Source organism: Urocitellus parryii, chromosome 3 (assembly GCF_045843805.1).
Source record: "Urocitellus parryii isolate mUroPar1 chromosome 3, mUroPar1.hap1, whole genome shotgun sequence".
NCBI lineage: Eukaryota > Metazoa > Chordata > Mammalia > Rodentia > Sciuridae > Urocitellus > Urocitellus parryii.
Window position 1 is genome coordinate 169,635,208 of NC_135533.1, and position 20,565 is coordinate 169,655,772.

The 20,565-nt window shown below is 46.2% G+C and overlaps 2 protein-coding genes across 4 annotated transcripts in view; one reads left to right on the forward strand and one right to left on the reverse strand.

Annotated features, from left to right (window-relative positions):
- The window catches only part of Sh3bp5 (SH3 domain binding protein 5), a 70,266-nt gene extending 55,000 nt beyond the window's left edge, over positions 1-15,266 (forward strand). The window contains exons 4-9 of the mRNA XM_026388567.2: positions 2,054-2,218; positions 9,406-9,536; positions 10,404-10,446; positions 11,113-11,332; positions 13,485-13,745; positions 14,224-15,266. Coding sequence (XP_026244352.2) covers positions 2,054-2,218; positions 9,406-9,536; positions 10,404-10,446; positions 11,113-11,332; positions 13,485-13,745; positions 14,224-14,441 — 1,038 coding nt within the window. The 3' untranslated portion in view covers positions 14,442-15,266. The remainder of the gene's footprint in view (positions 1-2,053; positions 2,219-9,405; positions 9,537-10,403; positions 10,447-11,112; positions 11,333-13,484; positions 13,746-14,223) is intronic.
- A 2,976-nt stretch (positions 15,267-18,242) lies between these two features.
- Capn7 (calpain 7) overlaps positions 18,243-20,565 on the reverse strand; it is a 38,361-nt gene continuing 36,038 nt past the window's right edge. For 2 of the 3 annotated variants that reach the window (XM_026388577.2, XM_026388578.2), the window contains 3 exons: positions 20,319-20,449; positions 19,511-19,603; positions 18,245-19,425 (listed from right to left, as the gene is read on the reverse strand). In XM_026388577.2, the coding sequence (XP_026244362.1) occupies positions 19,281-19,425; positions 19,511-19,603; positions 20,319-20,449 (369 nt within the window). In that variant the 3' untranslated portion in view covers positions 18,245-19,280. Of the gene's footprint in view, positions 19,426-19,510; positions 19,604-20,318; positions 20,450-20,565 lie in introns of all 3 variants that reach the window. The other variant, XM_077795639.1, reaches the window with a different exon arrangement.

A 20,565-nucleotide genomic window follows, 5' to 3' on the forward strand; every position in this document is an offset into this window, starting at 1 on the left:
TTTTATAATAGGTCTTCAGAGCCTCAGGTGCTTCCTCCTGGCCTGCCGTGACCCTGCTGTTGGAAGTGATCTGTGTCCTTCAGTCCTTCTTCCTGAGGAAGTCCTCCTCCATTCCATCTACTGAGAATCATTTTTCCTTCACATTCCCCACAGGTGTTTCCCTCTGTCCTGGGACGCTCTCCTGGGCGACTCTGCATTCTCTACCAACCTCTGGTCTCTTCCATGCTGATTTCACCCCTGGAGGGCTGGGGGTGTGGCAGGGCGGTAACCAGGGCTCCCAAGGATTGCTTCTTGCCCCGGGGGCTGGGGAGCTCCAGCCTCTGAGGTCTACTTTTTCCCTTAGTGTCCTCAGCCTGTGGTTTCTGAAAAGTTCCTCCAGGTCATGTGAGAATTACTCTGGGGAAGGGCGAGGCCCCTGGCCTTCCCCAGTCTTGAGTCCCGGGGGTTGTCCCTTGGGTGTCCCTTCAAGGCTCAAGTAAAATGACTTGGGGACCTGGTTAACCAAGGGTGGAGGTGGGTGGGCGCCGCAGCGACGTCCTGAGCTCTGGTGGGGAATTCACGGCAGGCCTATAGAAAATGGCAGCTGGCCCGTTTCTCTGCCCATTTCCTATGCTGCGGCACAATTAGTCCTGTGGACCACTCTCGGGGTAGGGGTGTCTGCTGTCCGAAAGATGTCCTGGTAGCCGTGGTGGAAATAATTTTAATAACTTAAAATTAATCATTTTTAAATTGATTTCAAATTTTAATATAATTGAGCCTGGTAGATCCCAAATGTTATTTCATCATATGATTTTAAATTTTTTTTTGGGGGGGGGGTACTGGGGATTGAATTTAGGAGCGCTTAACCACTGAGCCACATCCCCAGTCCTTTTATATTTAGAGACAGTCTCCCTAACTTGCTGAGGCTGGGTTTGACCTCAATATACTCCTGCCTCAGCTTCTTCAGCCCCTGGGATTCCCAGCATGCCACCACCTCTGGCTGATTCACATTTTTAAAAATATTTTAGTTTGTGACCATATTTGCATTATTTCTACATAATTTTTTTTTCCTTTTTATTGGTGCATTGTAATGTACGTAACAGTGGGATTTGTTATAATATATTCATACACGCACACAAAACAGTATAATTTGATCAGTTTCACTCCCCAGTTCCTTCCCTTTCCCTCTCCTCCCTCCCTCTGGTCCCCTTATTCTATCTCATTTATATTTTTATTTTATTATTATCATTTATTTACTTTTGGTGGTACTGGGGAGCACTCTATCACTGGGCTACAGCCCTGGTATTTTTTATTTTTTTCTTTTGAGATAGGGCCCTGCTAAGTTGCTGAGGTTGGCCTTGAACTTGTGATCCTCCTGTCTCAGCCTCCCAAGTCTCTGGGATTACAGGCATGTTCCACTATAACTGGCCAATAGAAAATTTAATGTATAACTGTCTTGTCTTTTGTACTAAGTCTTTAAACTTAGGGGTGTTTTGCACTCAGTGTGGAATAATCACAGTTCAGGTGCTCAAGGGCCATATGTGACGGCTTTGGATGTATGGTCAGCTATACCAGAGGTTGCTTGCCCCACTCGATGTCCCTTGGAAGCAGTGACTCTTTTACGATGAGGTCCTTCCCGTTGCCTGGCTGGTGCTGTTCCTGCCCCATCACTGGTGTCAGTGTGGATTGAGTGGGGGACCAACTAGTGGTGACAGAACTGGGTCAGGGCTTACACTACTGGCAACCTGGTCACAGCCCTGCTTCCAGCCAGCTTTGGGAAGCCTGTGTACCCACAGCCATGACTCCCCATCCACAGAACAAAGCCAGGGGATGCTATCTGGTTCTGACATGTCATCAGTTGAGTCTTGGATCTGGACAAGGAAGGTGTTGGGGTCTTCCTTGTTAACCTTGGCCTTATCAGTGAGGCCTGGAGGTGCCAACCTGTGCCCCCAGCTGAGCAGCAGAGCTGGACGGGGTGTGTCTTGGGCCTGGGCAGCTCAGCATTTGGAGGGTATGGACCCTGGGGTCCCTGCCAAGATTGCCTGAGGCCTCACGAGGGTTCTTTCTTGCACAGGCTCAGCTGGAGGCTCAGAAAGCCACACAGGACTTCCAGAGGGCCACCGAGGTGCTTCGTGCTGCCAAAGAGACCATCTCCCTGGCCGAGCAGCGGCTGCTGGAGGATGACAAGCGGCAGTTCGACTCCGCCTGGCAGGAGATGCTGAATCACGCCACCCAGAGGGTAGGACTCATAGCCCCGTGTCTGTGTGTGTGTGTGTGTCTGGTCTGGGTCTGTGTTCGTGTGTGTGCAGTGGTTTCCCCCAAGCATAGTTAACAGACTCCCAGTTTTGCCTAAAAACATTCTAAAAGCCACAGGTTAACTTCTCCTTGTGGTCTCTTGGCTGGGCCTGGCCCTAAGTCGTACTCTGGGATGACAGTCACCCAGTGACAGTGGGGCTGCCCTTTCCCTCTGCTGTTTAAGTTCGTCTGAGTTAGATCATCCCTGAAGGTCTTGACAGTGGACTTGGGCTTCCCACGGGAGCCGTGTTGTTTCCAGGGCTGTCTGGGTTTTGAATGCCAGAGGGAGGCTCTTGATGAATAGTCTCTGCTAGGCACAGTGGTAGTGTGTCTGTGATCCCAGCCACCTGGGAGGCTGAGGCAGGAAGATCACAAGTTTGAGGCCAGCCTGGGAACCTTAGACCCTATCTTAAAAAAAAAGAAAAAGGGAAAAAAAGTGTCTGTGTAATCCCAGCGGCTTAGAAGTCTGAGGCAGGAGGATTGCAAGTTCAAATCCAGCCTCAACAAAAGTAAGGCACTCAGCAGCTCAGTGAGATCCTGTCTCTGAATAAAATACAGAATAGGGCTGGGGATGTGGCTCAGTGGCTGAGTGCCCCTGAGTGTAATCCCTGGTTACCCACCAGACACACACAAAGTGTGAAGCCATGGTGAGTGTTCATTTAGGGTGTGCATATGCTGGTGGTGGAAAGTGGGGGATCATGGTGGGTAAGACCAGAATGAAGCAGGCGCTTGGGCCTGGCTTTCCAGGGTGAGGCTGGGATTCAGGGACCCTGCCTAGAGTAGGAAGTGGACAGTGGATGACCTTTTTCTAGTATTAGACTCACTGGGATTTAGGCCGTTATCTGTTGTCTCTTTAGCAGATCCCAAGACCTCTTTGGTCACCCTGCTCAGAATCAGAAGTGGTACTGTCTTGGTTTATTTGGGCTGCTACCATAGAGTGCCACAAACTGGGTGGCTTATAAATATCAGATGTGTATTTCTCATGATTCTGGAGAAGGGGAAGTCCAAGATGAAAGTTCCGGAGGATGCATCTGGCAGGGATCTGTTTCCTGGTTCATTAGAGGGCTGTCTCCTCACTCCATGGAGAGGTAAACTAGCTCTTAGGCCCCTTTTTATAAGGGTCCTAATCCCACCCTCATGACCTTATCACCTCCAAAGCCTGGGTCCTAATATCGTCACCTCGGGGGATTGGGTTATAACATGAATTTTGGTGGATGCAAACTTTCAGATCATAACAAGCAGGGACGACAGTTGCTTGGCTCGGTGACACTTGCTAACTCTGCGGAGCTTACCAGGGGTCTTACAGCATGTTCTGGATACCGCTCTTCTCTTCCAGGCCTGGCTCCTGAGCTGCTCCTGGGATGTCCTGGCCTGTGTTCTTGGCATCCCTTGGCAGTAGCCTCGGTCTGGTCGTGCACATTCTGTCCCATTCTAGGTTGAGAACACAAGAGCCAGAAAAAGAACGTAGAAGCGAGGCCAGAGGGTTGCTACAGGGTAGACAAGTGCTTGAGTGTCACTTTAATGGCTGCAGCCACTCCCACCAATACCTTGCTGATGAGGCTGAAGTGACATGTGGAGGAGTGGGGGTTGCAACTCTGTAGTCTGGTGTCTCCCTGAGAGCTGCCTGTGGGACTGGAATAGAAAAGTCAGGGGTCCATGCCAACGGCTTCTCCCTTTTCAACATCACCTGCCACAGCTGCTCAAGTCCTGGGGTATCTAATAATTAAAGATGGCCTTGAGCGTCCTTAAATAGAAAGCCTGACACACAAATCACTTGGAGACTCAAATCTGCGTTGACTTTATGCCACCTCCCCTGGAAGCCTGAGGCACTCTGGCCTTGCCTGGCTTCTGTGGCCTTGAGTCGCCTGCCCCCTAGTGGTCATGATGCTCATAGAGCTAAACATAGGAGGGAATTGTTTCCCTGCATCAGCTCCTGGAAAAAAAAACAAAGGGGAGGTTGGTGATCTAGACAAAGCCTGCTAGGTATAAAAGGACAAAACACTAAAGGAAATTCGAACTTAGCTGCAGGTTCACCTTTCTTTTTAGTACCCCTGACGCCCAGCTGAAGATCCACGCCAGCCTTTAAGAAACGATTTCAGAAACCATTGACTCTGTTCCTTAAAAAAGAACGAAATAGATGGCCGTAGTGCAGGCCTGTAATCCCAGCGGCTCACGAGGCTGAGGCAGGAGGATTGCAAGTTCAAAGCCAGCCTCCGAAACAGCGAGGTGCTAAAGAAACTCATTGAGAACCTCTCTCTCAATAAAATACAAGGCTCCAGAAAGCATCTGCCACTTGGTCTTGCTTCTGGATACACCAGGAAGCTGGTTCTTCCTATCGCCTGTTCTTCCTCATCTCCACACACGCCTCACCTAAGGTCATCCTCGTGTCCCCTCCCATTCCCCTTAGATTTGCTATGGTGACATTCCGTGGCCAGCCGTGGAGCCACAATTGAAGCCAGCAGCCTGGGGCATGTGAGGAGCCCAGGTGCTCTCTATCAGGCCACAGGTCACACCACAGACGGGGCCACAGGAACAGCGAGGAGTTTCAGTCAGACCCACGGAGGCTGCTGGTGAGCAACCTCCCTTGGGGCACAGGGCTCCGAATCCCTCTGCTCTCGAGAGAGGTTTGGGCAACAGTCCCCGCTACCCCTGGATGCTCTGGCCTTGAGACAGCCTTCATGGGAAAGTGATGGCTTTTTATCCTCTGAGTCGCCAGCCTCTGCTCCCTGGTCCGCAGTGAACATGAGGCCCGGGATGGCAGACAAGCTGCTGAGGACAGCTGCCCTGCTACGAATGGCCCCGAACCATAAGTCTCTCACATGGCATGAAGAGCCACCTCTGGGATCCTCTTGGAACAGGGATGCAAGAAGAAACATGCTCAGAAGATGCTGAATGAGGTTCCGAGTAGACCTGAGGGCGGAGGAACCTCAGGTTGGGAACAGTTTAGAAAGCCATGTTGGGAGGCTGAGCGCCACGCTGCAGGTGACTTCAGGTTGTTCTCTGGTGGGACCCAGCAAGGAGGCTATGCCTCGCCAGGCTGGCACACCTGTTTGGTGCCCATCGGCAGAAAGGCACAGCTGTCTGGACTCTTCTGTGGGCTTACCATGAGCAGGGGCTGCTGTTGAGCAGTAGCTCCATGGTCCCTGGACCTTTAGGCCCCAGCTGCTCTGGTGCTTCGGGGAGTGCAGCAGGCTGACTTTGTCCTGATGGCCCGGGAAGAGGAGAGGCAGAGGTCTGTGGTTCCCACAGCACCCTCGTACTGGCAGACCTTCTGCAGGGCCTCTTTGCTTGCCTGCTTGGGCCTGGGTGCAGTGCCAGCTCCAGCTGCCTGGGTCTGCTGGGAGACAGTGGGCACCAGTGGGTGGTCCACTCTTGAGCATTTGGAGTAGGTCTGAGGGGCAGGAGCGCATCTCTGCAGGTTTGGGGAACCTCAGGGTGGCCTGACTTCTTAGTCCTGAAGGCTACAGTGGACACTCTGAAGCTATCAGAGCCTGTGGATGGATGGTCCCCAGGACGGAGCCCACTCTGGTGAGAAAGTTCTGAACCATCTGGAGGGAAGTGAAGACCACCTTCACGTTGGACAGTTGTCTCCTTCCGCTAAGTTCACCTGGAGCCTTCCAGCTCAGGGAAATGAGGCAGAAAGCTGAGCTTTGTGCCCTGTTTTCCTTTGTGTCCCCCATGTGATCGTCCTATGGAAATGGCAGATAGGCCTCAGGGACCTGTGAGTAGAAGCCAGGAAAAACCATGGCCTATGTCAGAAGTGTGTCCTCCTCCTCCTCCTCATCCATCACCTCAGATTCCACACCTGTTCAAGGCCCCCTGGATCCCCCACTGCCTTGAACGATGGTCACTGCTGCTGGGAGTGTCCACGCCAACAAGGCTGTCGGCCCAGAGTTTAGTTGACTGTGTCCTGCGCAGTGCCTTGTATGCAGTAGGTGTTCAATCACCACATGCAGCTCTGACTCGGTGATGGCGGTAAAATGAAAGACTTTGCAGACGGGAGGAGAATTCTTGGAGTCCAGACCACAATACCTGGTTCGTGCAGGCTTTGAGGGGGACGAGGCTGCTCTGGGACCGAGGTTCAAGCACTGGTCTGATTGCTCAGGCTGGTCCCAGCTACCTTGAGGCATTCATTATGGCTTTCCTCTGTGGCTCTGCCTCTGTCCCCTGCTGCTTCAACCTTGCAGGCACAGCCCCTGTCCCTGGGCTGCCCTCTTCCTCCCTTACCCTCCCTCCCTTCCTTCCATCACCACACACCTCAGGCCAGATCCTAGGCGGCAGATGGAGGAGCTCCTTGGTTACCTAGGAGATGTACCAGGTGACAAGCTTGGTGGCCCCCTCTCCCCTTCAAGGCAGGAAGCTGTGTGTTTTCTTTGGAGAGCTGGGGATTGTGGGTGTGTGTAGGGAGGGGGGATTCAGACAGGACCCGGTAGAGGAGGCCTGTTAAGGATGAAGTAGGATGTATTTGTACCCTTCAGTCTTTACTGGCAGTGTCTCCAAGTGCATGTTTAATTTTAGAAAGGCTTTGCTTCTGTTTGCAGCCTGGGGACTGAGGGAGACGGAGGGTCTGTGTGCTGGTGAGCACCTGGCATCTTGCAGGGGACTCTTTCTGTTCAGTAGCCTGAATTACAGCTTTTGGAATTCAGTCTGTTTAATACGCATTCAGACCACTCCTCACAGGTGAGCCCTGCCTCCAGATCCTTTTGGAAAGAAACGAATCTCCCAGTATTTTGTCTTTGTTGATAAGCTTGGGGTTTGGGGTATTCATAAAGGTTACTCCAGTCAATCCTGAGAGTTCAAGGTTTAAGGCAAAGCTGAAACATTCCTGAGGTTCCCGCAAATGTCAAGCACAATATTTTTAGTGTATTTTGTTTCCTTGAGAAATAGTGGGTGTTAGAAGCAAGAGGGAAAGGTCCTCTTAACCCTTTGATCTTGGTTGAGAAGTCATTTTAGTCACCCCCTGCCCACTTAGCTCATTTCCCTTCTCTGACTTGGTGGGGTTTTTTTTTCCGCGGAAGGGGGCTACCAGGGATCCCAGGGTACTTAATCACTGAGCCACATCCCCAGCCCTTTTTAATATTTTATTTAGAGACAGGGTATCACTGAGTTGCTTAGGGCCTCGCTAAGTTGCCGAGGCTGGATTTGAACTTGTGATCCTCCTGCCTCAGCTTCCACAGCCGCTAGGATAACAGGCCTATAATCCATTGCACCCGGCATTTGATGACTATTTTAAAAATTACCTCAAGCCTTTGTTAAAAGATACATGTTTTTAATAACGTGAAAGTGTAAATTGATACAAATAAAAATGTTGTCCTGGCAAAGACTTTAACTGATGGAGGGAACTGATATATAAGATGTTATAACAGTTCTTGAAGTATTTAACAGAGAATGGGGAAAAAAAACACTCATAGAAAATCAGGAATGCTGAAGTAGACTTACAAATACAAAATTGGTCATTACTTAGAGGGCAACTGATAACCAATTCATCTTCAATAGGATATAGTTCAGCTTCATTTCTCTGGATGAGAATCATCTCTATTACTATCACTGTTCAACAACTCACAAGATTGTAAAGTAGCTCTAAGACAAAGTCAAATATAACGGAGGAGGGTCCCTAAAATAGGACATCAGTGATTTTTTTTTTAATTATTCTTTTTAGACATATAGGAATTGAATTTAAAAAATCACTGTTATATAGAAGGCATTCACAATTTTCCCTAGCACCATTAAACATCATTATTGTAAGTAATTGAATAAATTGTAATTATTGAATAAATGAGCCACGACTGACTGCAGCTGTTGCCTGGAGGAAAGGGTATAACCCTTCTGTGAGCTTCTCTTTGAATCTCAAGTTACAGGCAGTGTGGACCCTCTAAAAATTGTCCTGCTGGGGTCCAAGTAGGTGGGCCAATGACCAAGCGTCCTTTGAGCTTCTCTCTGATGTTCCTTAGGTAAATATAGAATGACCCTTTAAGCCAGGTGTGGTACACCTTGTAATCCCAGCAACTCCAGAGACTGAGGCGGGAGGATGGCAAGTTTGAAGCCAGCCTCAGCAATTTAGCAAGGCCCTACGGAATTTAGCGAGACCCTGTCTGAGAAAAGGGCTGGGGATGTGGTTCAGTGGTAAAGTGCCCCTGGGTTCAATCCCCAGTACCAAAAATCCCTTTAGCTTAACTGTGCTCCTGCAGAGAGGGGAAGAAATGACCAGCTGTGCTGTGGGTGGGCCTGCCCTGGGCTGCCTTCCTCTTCCCTCAGGGCAGACATTGTCCTGATGGAATGTGAAGAAAGAATGATTGAGCCTGTCTGAATTGCCTTGATTTTTGTCCCTCAAGGATCCTTAAAAAAAAAATAAATAAATAAATATATTAACAGGCTTAACAAAATATTCCCTCTAGAATTTCCCACCAGAACTTGGACTTATCTCCTGAGTGGATTTTTTTAAACAAACTTCAAGATCTGATATGAATGACATGGTTGTCATTTTCATTACTTAATGTAAAATTTGACCTTTCTGGATCCTCGATTTTTTTCCTGTGCTCAGCCAATGAATTCAGGATATTTGGGGAAGGAGACACACACACACACACACACACACACACAAAAAAAAAAAAATACTGGGGTGGAGCCCAGGGGCTCTCTTTTTTTGAGACAGGCGTCACTAAGTCGCCCAAGCCAGCTTCAAACGTGTGATCTTCTTCCTTAGCCTCCCAAATTGCTGGGATTACAGGCATGGACCCAGCTTCCTGATGCCTCTTAAGTTCCCACTCACGCTACTTGGCCATTTATCTGCCCTTCAGCTCCTGCCCCAAGAGGGTAGTAAGAGGAGCTCAAGATGGCTCCTTGACGGCCAGGAGGCCTGAGCAGAGGAAATTGGTTGAGTCTGAATATTCCAAAATTTTCTCTAATTTTTCCTTTTTCTTTCCCATAAACTTGGCCATTTAATCTTACCTGGCAAGGCTCTTTCAAAATAGACCCATGGGAAAGAAAATCCCGTTTAATTGGAAAGTTGGTTCAATCTGAGAGTCTGACTCCTAATTTCCTCCAAGAACCTTCTCACAAGGTGATATAAGTGATACCCCGACCGGGAGCTGTTCTGGGCTTGACTGAGCTGACCTCTGCTGTTGTTGGAAGGTCATGGAGGCGGAGCAGACCAAGACGAGGAGTGAGCTGGTGCACAAGGAGACTGCAGCCAGGTACAATGCCGCCATAGGCCGCATGCGACAGCTGGAGAAGAAACTCAAGAGGGCCATCAACAAGTCCAAGTGAGTCTGGGAGCAGCCTTCACCGGGCTGCAGGGTTGACATCTTCCACATCCTCTCACCAGAGCCCCCTGCCCAGGCCTCCTGGTCCTCAGTGTTCTCTGTGACCCTCCAGAGGCAGGGGATGCTGGGGGGTGGGCTGCTGTAGGCATGACCCACTTGGAAGATGCAAGAGATTTTCCATACTCGCCCAAGGCATCCTACAATGCCCTTGTCCTCTGCATGCTAGCAGTGGGGGACATGGGAGCTTCATGGGTCAGCTCTAGTGTTGACGTCACAGGTCCTAAAGAGCCATGTTCTTCTGGCTGACTCTGAATCCAAGGGACTGGGAGAAAGCTGACATTTCTTGTCCTTTCTCTTGCTTGTGACCTGGTTGATTCTGCCAACTGCCCTACTCTAGCTCTGGCCACCGTCCTGAAGGATCAACTAGAGCCCCCAGTTTGTGGTGGCCCCGCCAAGCCCAGTGAGGGCTGTTCTCGCCCAGCAGAAGAGGTGGTTTAAGCAGCCTCATCTGTCAATCATCCTTGGAAAGCAGATCCACAGCAGCATTGCTGCCGGGTACCGCTGTGTGGCCTTGAACAGCCCCCTATCACCACCAAAAGGAAAGTAAACCAAATGCAGGGTCCCCAGTGTCCAGGAATGAGCCTCCTATCACCAAGCCCTGGGGTGAGGCCCACCACCTCTGTCAGGTGTCTGTCACGTGTCTGTCACTAGGGCCCTGAGGCTGGGAATGTTGCCTTCTTCTCTTGGCCTTGTCAGAGTTCACTAAACCCTGTCCTGCTGCAACTAATGTCTTGGATGCATCTCGTGAGGTTTATCGTGGTCATTGTGTCTTATTACTCTTACGATTTTCCTTCCTGTCTTCCACAGACCTTATTTTGAACTCAAGGGAAAGTACTACGTGCAGCTTGAGGTAAGTATTGCCTTGGGATTTGTCCCTTTTGGGTTTTTTTCTGCACTCAAAACGCCACTTTGATGTGGTAGCGGGCTTTCAAGTGACCCATTCGCTGTTTCAAGGGGAGAGTAGAGAGAGATCCTTGACTGAGTTTTTAGATCTGAAAATGGTCCTGATGGGTCTCTCATGGCGTCTGAAGCTAACTCTGCCATTTAGTAACTGTACTATGTTTTACCCTTGCTCCTAAGACCTGTACCACCTGGCAACTTGCTGGTTCCCAGGCCTCACCCTCCACCTGCTAGATCTGAACCTCTGGGCGTGTGGCCAGAGCTCTGAGTCTTCAGCAGCCTTCCAGGGAATTCTGATACAAGTTTGAAAACCAATGTACTAGGGACCAGATGGCTAGACTGTGGGACTTCCATGTGTTCCTTCCCTGACGGGCTGTAATCCACCAGTGAGAGTTTCCGGATATCATAGCTTGTCACCTGGATGGGAGCACAGAGGGGTTGGTGGCTGAGTTTTCTATCTGGTGAGTGGGTGGCTGTGATGAGTAATTGGGCTCTGAGTCACATCTTGGGAAATTCTTTGAAGTGCAGAAAATGTTCTTGAACCTGCACTTCAACAAGTGTCTTAGGGCCAGCGCGGGCAGTGCTCATTGATTGAATCTCCCGTCTTCCTGACCAGCAACTGAAGAAGACAGTGGACGACCTGCAGGCCAAATTGACCCTGGCAAAGGGCGAGTACAAGACGGCCCTGAAGAACCTGGAGAGGATCTCGGACGAGATCCACGAGCGGCGGCGTTCCAGTGCCATGGGCCCTCGGGGCTGTGGCGTCGGGGCAGAGGGCAGCAGCACGTCTGTGGAGGACCTGGTGGGTGGCCAGCCTGAGCCAGATGCTGTTTCAGGTGAGCTGGGCAATAAGGCCATGTGGCTTATGTGATCCACTTCCAGGGCTGTCTTGTCCCAGGATCCCCGCCCTTTATGCCCATGCCAGAGGATGTCAGAGTTGGCAGCCCTGCAGGCTCTTTCTGGTGGCTTCCTAGGTTTGGTGGACTACTGTGTTCAGTGAAATGCTAAATGCGCTCATAGAAGTTTGGAAAATGTTACACCTTCATCCCACTCTGACATACTTTAGAACATTCAAGGTTCTGAGAAGTCCTGCAGGGAAGAGTTGTCTAAGAATAGGGACTCTGGGCTGGGCACAGTGGTGCATGCCTGTAATCCCAGTGGCTCAGGAGGCTGAGGCAAGAGGATCGTGGGTTCAAAACAACTCAGTGAGACCCTGATTCTAAAGTAAATTACAAAATAGGGCTGGGGGTGTGGCTCAGTGGTCGAGTGCCCCCAAGTTCAATCCCCAGGGCCCCCACCTCCCAAAAAGAATAGGGACTTTGGAATCACATTTGATCCACATCCTGGCCTTCACAATGTAGTCAAGAGGTGACCTGATATTTGTTTTTTGCCTATAAAATGGAGAGTATGATAGCATCTACTACTTTTTGTGATGTAGGTTGGTGGTCAAGAGTATATGAAATAATGCTTGGCACCCGGTAAGCACTCAGCAGGCACTCACTGATGTCTGACCATGGACACCTTTTTTCTGATAGAGTGTGATTTGGCTTCTGTTATGTTAAACAGGAAAGCCTCTCCAACACTGTCTTTAAGCACTTCATTTCTTTTCCTTTTCTTTGGAATAATCCCTGTTGGCTCTTTGCCCTTCATCAGGAATTCTTTAATTCCATCAATAAAAAGCTTAAATGTCAGGTCCAAGGTAAAGGAAACTATAATTTGAAATTTAAACAATGACTGCGAGTTACTTTAGTATATATCAGCTCATAAACCCTGTATGGAGGGGATCGTGAAGCTCAGAGATGTTAAATAACTTGACAAAGCCACACAGCAAGAAATGGAGTTAGAATATGAATTGAGGTCTGAGCCCATTTTCTGTGCCCCACATTACAGCACTTATCATTTGTAACAGTCCCGTATAGATGCTACAAGGCTATTTTTAAAGAATGAAGGATGAGGAGTTGGAAAGACAAAAGAAGTGGAGCTGTATGCGGGCTGAAAGGAACATTAGTTACAGCTAAAAGGCTCTGAAACTCAGGGAAAAAACATGAACTGGGCCTTGGTTATTCTGGTCCACAAACCAAGGTACAGAACACTGTAAGAGTTGTTCTTTGCAGCAAATAGTGGTCTAGGTGGATTTTGTTTTGTTTTCAATTTTTGGTAGTGGAGACTGAGCCCAAAGTGCCCTGCCACTGAGCTACATCCCTGGTCCTTCTGAGACAGGGTCTCACCAAGTCGCTGAGGCTGGCATCAAACCTGTGTTCCTCCTCCTCAGCCTCCTGAATCACTGAAATTTTAGGTGTATGCCACTGCACCCAGTGTGTCTTTTACAAGATCAGAAGTTACCTGGAAGGAAACAGAAGTCCCCACAGATGGATATTCCATGGGAGGCTGCTGCTTTCAGCAGCTTTTGCTTTTTTGGCCTAATGAGAAAATTCTCAAGTCTTTTTCTTTTAGTTGTGAATGGACACAATACCTTTATTTATTTATGTTGTGCTGAGGATCGAACTCAGTGCTCTGTACATGTGAGGCAAGTGCTCTATCACTGAGCCACAGCCCCAACCCTCTTCAGTCTTCTTGGAAAGACTGGCTCTGTTTGGGATCCATTCCAGTGGGCTAGCACCTCTTCCTGTATATGTGTGGGTCTGTTTTGGGGGTAACTGAGGTGGAGAAGAGGTCCTGATCTGTGGCTGAATTCATCTTCCTCCCTCTGCAGAGTCTGGTAATCCTGATTTCTAGGGCAGGGGTTGAGATTACTCTAGGGACACTGACAATCCAAAGGATCCAGCTGCTTTGCTTCGTGCTGCTTTGGACACTGCAAAGAGACAGGCTCGGGGTCACACTCGCCTGTTAGGCACCTCATGGACAGATTCTGCAGTCCCTGTGCTGTGTGTCACTGTCAGCAGCAAGCACTTCTGTGAGTGTTGAAGGAACTCGGTTACTACTACCTATGAGATTCCATGTGACTGGTGTTCTCTCTCTCATCCCCAGTGGCCTCGGAGGCCTTTGAAGATGACAACTGTAGCAACTTTGTGTCTGAAGATGACTCAGAAACCCAGTCTGTGTCCAGCTTTAGTTCAGGACCAACGAGCCCATCTGAGATACCTGACCAGTTCCCTGCAGTCACAAGGCCTGGCAGCCTGGATCTGCCCAGCCCAGTGTCCCTATCAGAATTTGGGCTGATGTTCCCAGTGCTGGGTCCTCGAAGTGAATGCAGCGGGGCCTCCTCCCCCGAATGTGAGGGAGAACGAGGTGAGTCACAGCCTTCTCGTCCCATCCTAGATGACCTGCTGCCTGGCCTGTGTACTGCTACAGACTTCTGCCAGCTCTCGGGGTTCCCAGCAGTGCCCTCCTGGGTCTATGAATATCCTGTTGGCCTTGATCACTGGGATTGTTTCCAAGGGCTGTTCTGGGGGGTTTCTGGATTTTCCTCACCGGCCTTAATAAAGTAGTACCTATGTCCTCTCCTCAGAACAGTCCCCTTGGCAAGCACCTGCTAGAGAGGTTTGTTTCCTAGATACAAAATGAAAATGACAAATTCATCACTAATGAAAGGGATGTATAAAACACTGAGGAATAAAAGCTGTTAGCAATCATGTGCTAGGGAACCTGATATGCACTGTGGGCCATGCTGGGAATTCTAGAGGGCCGAGTTAGCTAATTGGCTCGTGACCGAGGAACGTGGAATTTTCTGTCAATACCCACTTGGTAACTTTTGTAATCTCTACAGGAGACAGGGCAGAAGGGGCAGAGAATAAAACCAGTGACAAAGCCAACAACAATCAAGGTCTCAGCAACCGCAGTGGTGGTGGTAGCAGGGGCAAGAGCCAAAGCAACACCTCCCTGGAGGGCCAGGCCTTGGAGACCCGGATGAAGCAGCTTTCCCTCCAGTGCTCGAAGGGAAGAGATGGGATTATTGCTGACCTAAAAATGGTGCAGATTGGCTGACGCATCCAGGGCTATGGCCCATGTGCAAATCAATATTTATACATGAAACTGGAGAACGTTGTGCCAATAATCATTTAATATATGCCAAATCTTAAGCATCTACTCTAAACTGCACTAACGAAGTTTCAGTGACCTTGAGGGCTGAAGAATTTCCGTCTGGTAAGAGCTCTTGGGCTTGTTTTACAGAGCAGGGTTGTTATAGGTGGACTATGACCAGAGTCACAGCCTTTGCAGAGCAGTCCCTGTTTCAGTGCTGAGGAAGCAATAATTAGTTCCTGTGAAAGAAAACGAGCCAGGAAAGAAGGCTGGAAGCTTAGCCAAACTGGGGGCCCCAGTGTGCATCTCTTTCCCTTCTGACCCTCAGTTTGTTTGGGGAAACTGAGATGTTCTCTCCCATTATATCCCAGAGCATCTAAATATTTTTTTAAAAAACCCCACACAACAAAAAACTCAAATACTCAGAGCACACCTTTTTGACCTAGTGAAGGCTTAAAATGAAATGCAAGAACACAATTCATTTTTATTACCTCTGGTGTTCAGAGGTGACTTTAAAAAAAAAAAAGCATGTATGCTGGGACATTCATCAAAACCATTTCTAGGAAGGCTACCATGAACTGCACTTTTCTGGGGGGGGAGGGGGAAGGTGAATGTCAGTGTGGGGAAGGGGGGATGAGGGTAGCAGGGACAGGTGATAGAGGGGATTTGTGGCTTTGGGGAGAAGGTTCTGTAGCATAACCTTATCCTGACAGCCAAGGGGATTTATTCTAAGAGAAGTGCATGTGAAGAATGGTTGCCATTGTTATATCTAGATTGACAAGGTGTTAATTTCTCTGTAGATTGTAACTTTAAAAATAAATTATTTAAGGTCATGCTGCACTAGTATTCCTTAGAGGAAACTGTCCTTAAAGCTAGAAAAGGGAGTAGGCATGTGTTGGCTAAGGCTGTTTAATAGACGCAATGGAGTCTGCTATGCTAATAGTATAAGTGTTAAGACTGCTCTTTGTTTTCATGATTATGCATATTTAGAGCACTATATTTTATTTGTCCTGTTTCAAGAAAATTTAGCATTTCTGAAAGAAAGCTCTCCCCATTTCAAGTTGTCTGTTAACTGTCAGAACTGTATACTTTAGTCATTTGTATATCTTCATACTGTAGTGGTTTCTCCTTTTTTATTGACTGATACAGTATCCTGATTACAAGGTTATTTTGTACTTGTCTTAAGACCTTTGAGTGTAATAAAAACTGCTTAAGAAAACTTTTCTTTTTTTTTCTGTGTGTGTATGTGTGAGAGAGACATCAAATCCCAGCAGTGGCTGCCTCTTGCAGTAGGAAGAGCATGGAATGCAGTGGTCGTCTTTCTCGTCATCAGTTGAGGTCATGAATTATAATTAAGGCCAAAGTTTGAATTAAAATCCCACTCCTGCTGATGCAGAGCAGTGAGGAAACATACTGGTGGTGGTGCCAAGGAGAGGCTCTCGGCTATTGTCTTGTTCCCAGAGACAGTTTAACTGGCCTATGGTGCACTTGGTGTTGCACTTTCAAAAGCTCTCCAAGTGGTTGTAAAGTACTTTTCTGATTGGGGAAAGGATCGGTGCCACTGTTATGCTGGGCTGTTAATCTGCCCACTTTCAATGTGTGCTTTTCAACTTAAAGGCATGCAGTGGGAAAAGTGCCGGGTAACACGGTAATCATGAGGGTGTTAAGGTACTTTACCTACTTCATTTCAAAGTTCATCCAAGTCCCTTTTACTGTATTTGTGGGTTTTCTAGTTTCTGTTTCCAATACTGGGGATAGAACCCAAGGCACTCTTACGCCGCAAGTCCTTTTTTGAGAGAGTCTCAGCAAGTTGCTGAGGATAGCTTCAAACTGAGGATCCTCCTGCCTCCATCTCCTGAGTTGATTACAGGCATGCACGACTGTGTACTAAGCCGTGTACTTGAGTTATGATGATCCTATCTTCCCAGTCCTTTCTCATAATCTCCTTGCACCATGGATTCTAATAGAGAGATGGAGACTTTCTTGAGTAACTGTTAGCAGAACCCATTTCCTGAAATTGAGGCACTGCTCATTTCTATCCCCCTTTCTAAAGGAAAGGGGGGAAAAAAACATTTGGAAAAGCTGCCAAAACTGGGATGACTTAAAAGTTCCTACAATGTTTCTGGGAGACAAGTTGTATAGTCTAATGTTCTGAATCTAATGGGTGGTGAATTTCTGGCTCTGTTACCCAGAGTGCTGTACCATATGTGTGTATTTCTCTAAGTACTTCTTGCAGAGAATGAAAATTGGACGGAATCTTCTATTCTTTCCCTTGTCTTTAAGAAGACAAAGCCTAGAAAACCAAGGTACAGTGCTGTATCCCTTACTGGGGTGGCGGGACTTAATAATCTGGTTTCCTGTCTGTTCCCCTTTCCCACTTGTTTGTCTCCTGCACCAGGAAGGGGATGCAGACCACCCTTTGACCTTTCACGTTATCACCCTCATGTTGTTTTCACATTTCCAGGTTAAAGTCAGGTGACCACTTCATGTAGCTCCTGCCTTTTAACTTTCTCTTTGCAATATCTGACCCTTAGTTAGAATTTCCTGTTCGACTTCACTTTCCCCACGATCCTTGTCGCCTTGTTGAGTCTTTGCATTTATCACTTCTAAAAACACAGTTCCCCTAAATTGGTTCTTAGCCATATTGAATTCACATTTAACTTCTGATTTTTTTTTTTAAGTGGAGCACACGCCAATTCCAGATTTGAATTTTTCTGGACAAATTTACTTTAAAAAGTATCTTCTCTGATTCCGAGCATCTGTACACATACTGAAATTAGAAACCTGAGTCATCTTCCACCTCCCTTTAGCAATTCCTGACTAGTTCTTCCTGTTTCAAATCTGTCCCACTGTTGTGATTTAGGGATCATACCCAGGCCCTTCAATTTTATCTCCAACTCATTCAAGGCAGTTACCTTCCTACAAATAGGTCTGTGTCCATCTGCTTTAATTACAGCCTGCTGCCCAGATGAAAAGGGGCAGAGGTGCAGAGTTGGGACTCTGGATAGACAGCTTGTGAACCTGGGGTAAGATCTTTAAGCTCGGGGTGGTGGCTCAGTAGTAGAGGGCTTGCCTAGCATGTGTGAGGCACTGGGTTTGATTCTCAGCACCAAATATAAACATACAAAATAAATGTCCATCGGCAATTAAGTATATATAGTTAAGCCTAAGAGCTGGAAGATTATAAAAATGTAGCCAGCAGTTAATCTGCCTCTTGAGGCTTTACCTTCAAGGTTCAAGTTAAAATAACTCTTCAAGTAACTCTTCAAGATTTTTTTACAATGATCCTGGCAGAATTACTTTTTCCTTTATACCACAGAGCTCTATTTAGAGCTGTTATGGAAAAATAAAAAAAAAAATAGAGCTGTTATGGAATTTAACATTGTAATATATTAAACTGTTCACACTGTAGATCTCTACAGACTTGAAGGTAGGGATTAGGTCTTATATATGCATGCTGCACAGGATCTTTCACACATGAGGGTCAAATCAGTGTCTAATCTAGCTTACATGCCAGCGACAAGCACTGTGGCAGGAGGACTGTAGGTTCTAGGCCAGCCAGGGCAATGTTGCCAGACCCTGTCTCAAAGTAAAGGGCTGAGAATGTAGCTCAGTGGTAGAGCACGTGCCCAGCACAAGTAAGGTCCTGAGTGTGATCCAGTATTTTTTTTTTGGGGGGGGGGGGAGTGCTAAAAAGCACAATGTAATTATCTGCCACTGAAAATTTTGAAGTCATTTTCATGCAAATAACCTCTTTGTTACTAAATTAGTCAAGCTCTCTAAACTATGCAGTTTCCATATGTATAAACATTTTATTTCAATTAAAGGCAATAGAAATACAAAATAAGTTTTGATAATTATAAAGTAGAGACAATGAAAAATCCCACCCTACTAATTTTCAGACCTTTAAAATCAAGTATTCTGATGGATTTTTATGTAAACACCTGGAAATTCATACAACACTAGTTCTTGGTAATTCACTTTTCTATACTATGTAACCCAATTACCACCTACTAAATTCTCACTTTCTTCAAAGTGCTGTTATCACAAGAATACTGAACTATAGAGCAATTTTCAAAGACTCTACAAACTAAATTGTAATGTCTTCAATCTTAGATGTACTTTTATCAACCTGATAAAACAGTGAAATATACCTCAGATACCCATCTGCCATTGAACTAGAGAACTAACAACAGCCTTCATTCTTCAGCCTAAGCATCTTCACGCTAAGCTAATTAGTACTTCTTAAAGCTTTATTTTATAACATTCGGGAAAACAAACATTTAAAATCATAAATGCAAAATTAAAATTGGTTATAGTGACATGATTCACTTGGTAATCAGTGGCCTGAGATGTACAGTGGGGTCAACACGACCAGATTTAACTTACAACATGCTCTGTAAAAGGGAAACATGTAAATATTTCAAAATATTAAAAAAACAGCCTGCCAGCCATTTCCACTCAATGAATCTGTCCCTCGCTTTCCTCATCTGGTTCCCTTGTTCTCTTAGCAAAGGCATCTCACAGTGATGACTGAGTCTAATCTTTAATCAGATGCACATTTTTATACAAAGTAGTCCCTAAATGCAAGCCACCTCTCTATATACAAAACCTTGTAAACAGTACTTCTAGGTGATTAAGGTAATCAATCCCAGCTATATACAATTCTTACCAAACACCATGACAAGCACCAGATTCTACTGTAACACGTTACATTTAATTCCATTCTGTTTATCATCCTGAAGATGTTTGAAAAGCTCATGTTGGTAAGTCTAAAATCCAATAACTGCTGAGAATTCTCCATCACTGAAGTTGTGTTGTCTTGATAGGGATGACACTGTTGAAGTCCAAGAAAAAAGGTCCTTCTTGTTTAGGCAAAAAAGTACTGGGAATGATGTTGAAGATCCCAGCAGGTATATTTTCTATTTCCAGGTAGCAAAATCCACACCTATATTCAGGGGATAGAATAGGGTTTATAGAAGAAAATGCCACAAAAAAACTATAAATTGAATAAATCAAAATGCCAACATTACCTATAATCACCACTAGATTTTCTCGAAAAGCCATGGGGACCAGGATCACCCGCCATAGAAACTGTTACAACCTCAAATCCAACACTGTATTGCCTAGTGTTAAAAATGAACATTACTGTATTAGCAAATTGCTGTAAATACATCATTTAATCATATGTAAAGTGCAGATTTACTATCATAAAATATATGCTTTCTCAAGCTTCAATAGGAGTAAACAGTATTCTGAAACCATGTATGCTATTTTTACTCAATTATATAAAGTACCATTTTATGTTTTATTTGAAGCTATAAATACTAAGATTACTTTGAAAAAAAAAAAAGGTTCCCCAGGGAATAAAAGAACACAGTATTTCATGTTTTAAATTTGAATGACAGCTACTCTAATAGGCAGAAAAGCCTATGGAGCAGGAAAGTAATGGAATAAAATCTAGGTTTATAAAAAAAATAATTAGCAGATGATAGACATAACATTCCAAATTAGTAATTAAAGGAATAATTTAGATGAGGTGACAAAATTGTAGAGAATTATTGTATTTAAGGTCAATAAATTTGTTTCCTAGAAGCTTGCACTGTTTTGCCTTTCACGTTTGTCTAATCCAGCTGGAATTTTGATATAAGATGGGGATCTAATCACCGCTTAATATATGGATACTCAGCTATTCCATACCATTTGTTGAAGACAGTCCTTTCCCCCTTCCTCTAAATGCCATCACTATCATGAATCAAATGTCCACATATACATAGGTTGTTTCTAAACTTTGTTTCAGTTCATTTTTAATATCAATTTGCAAAGCCACTCATCACAAACCTCGGTCCTCTTAGTTCAATCAATACCGGCCCAGTCTTTTCTATGTGGAATTGGTAGATGGGATTATTTTTGTGAGTCTCTGGAAAATTTCCACAACCTCCAGCACTCTGACCACTCCACTTTCCATTAATCTATTAAAAAAAGTTTCTGCATTAAAATAGAATGGTTGAAGTTCTGTTAAAGACAAAACTCTACCTTAAAAAAATTCCACTTTGTGTCTCCACCCCATCTGCAAAGTTATTCTCAA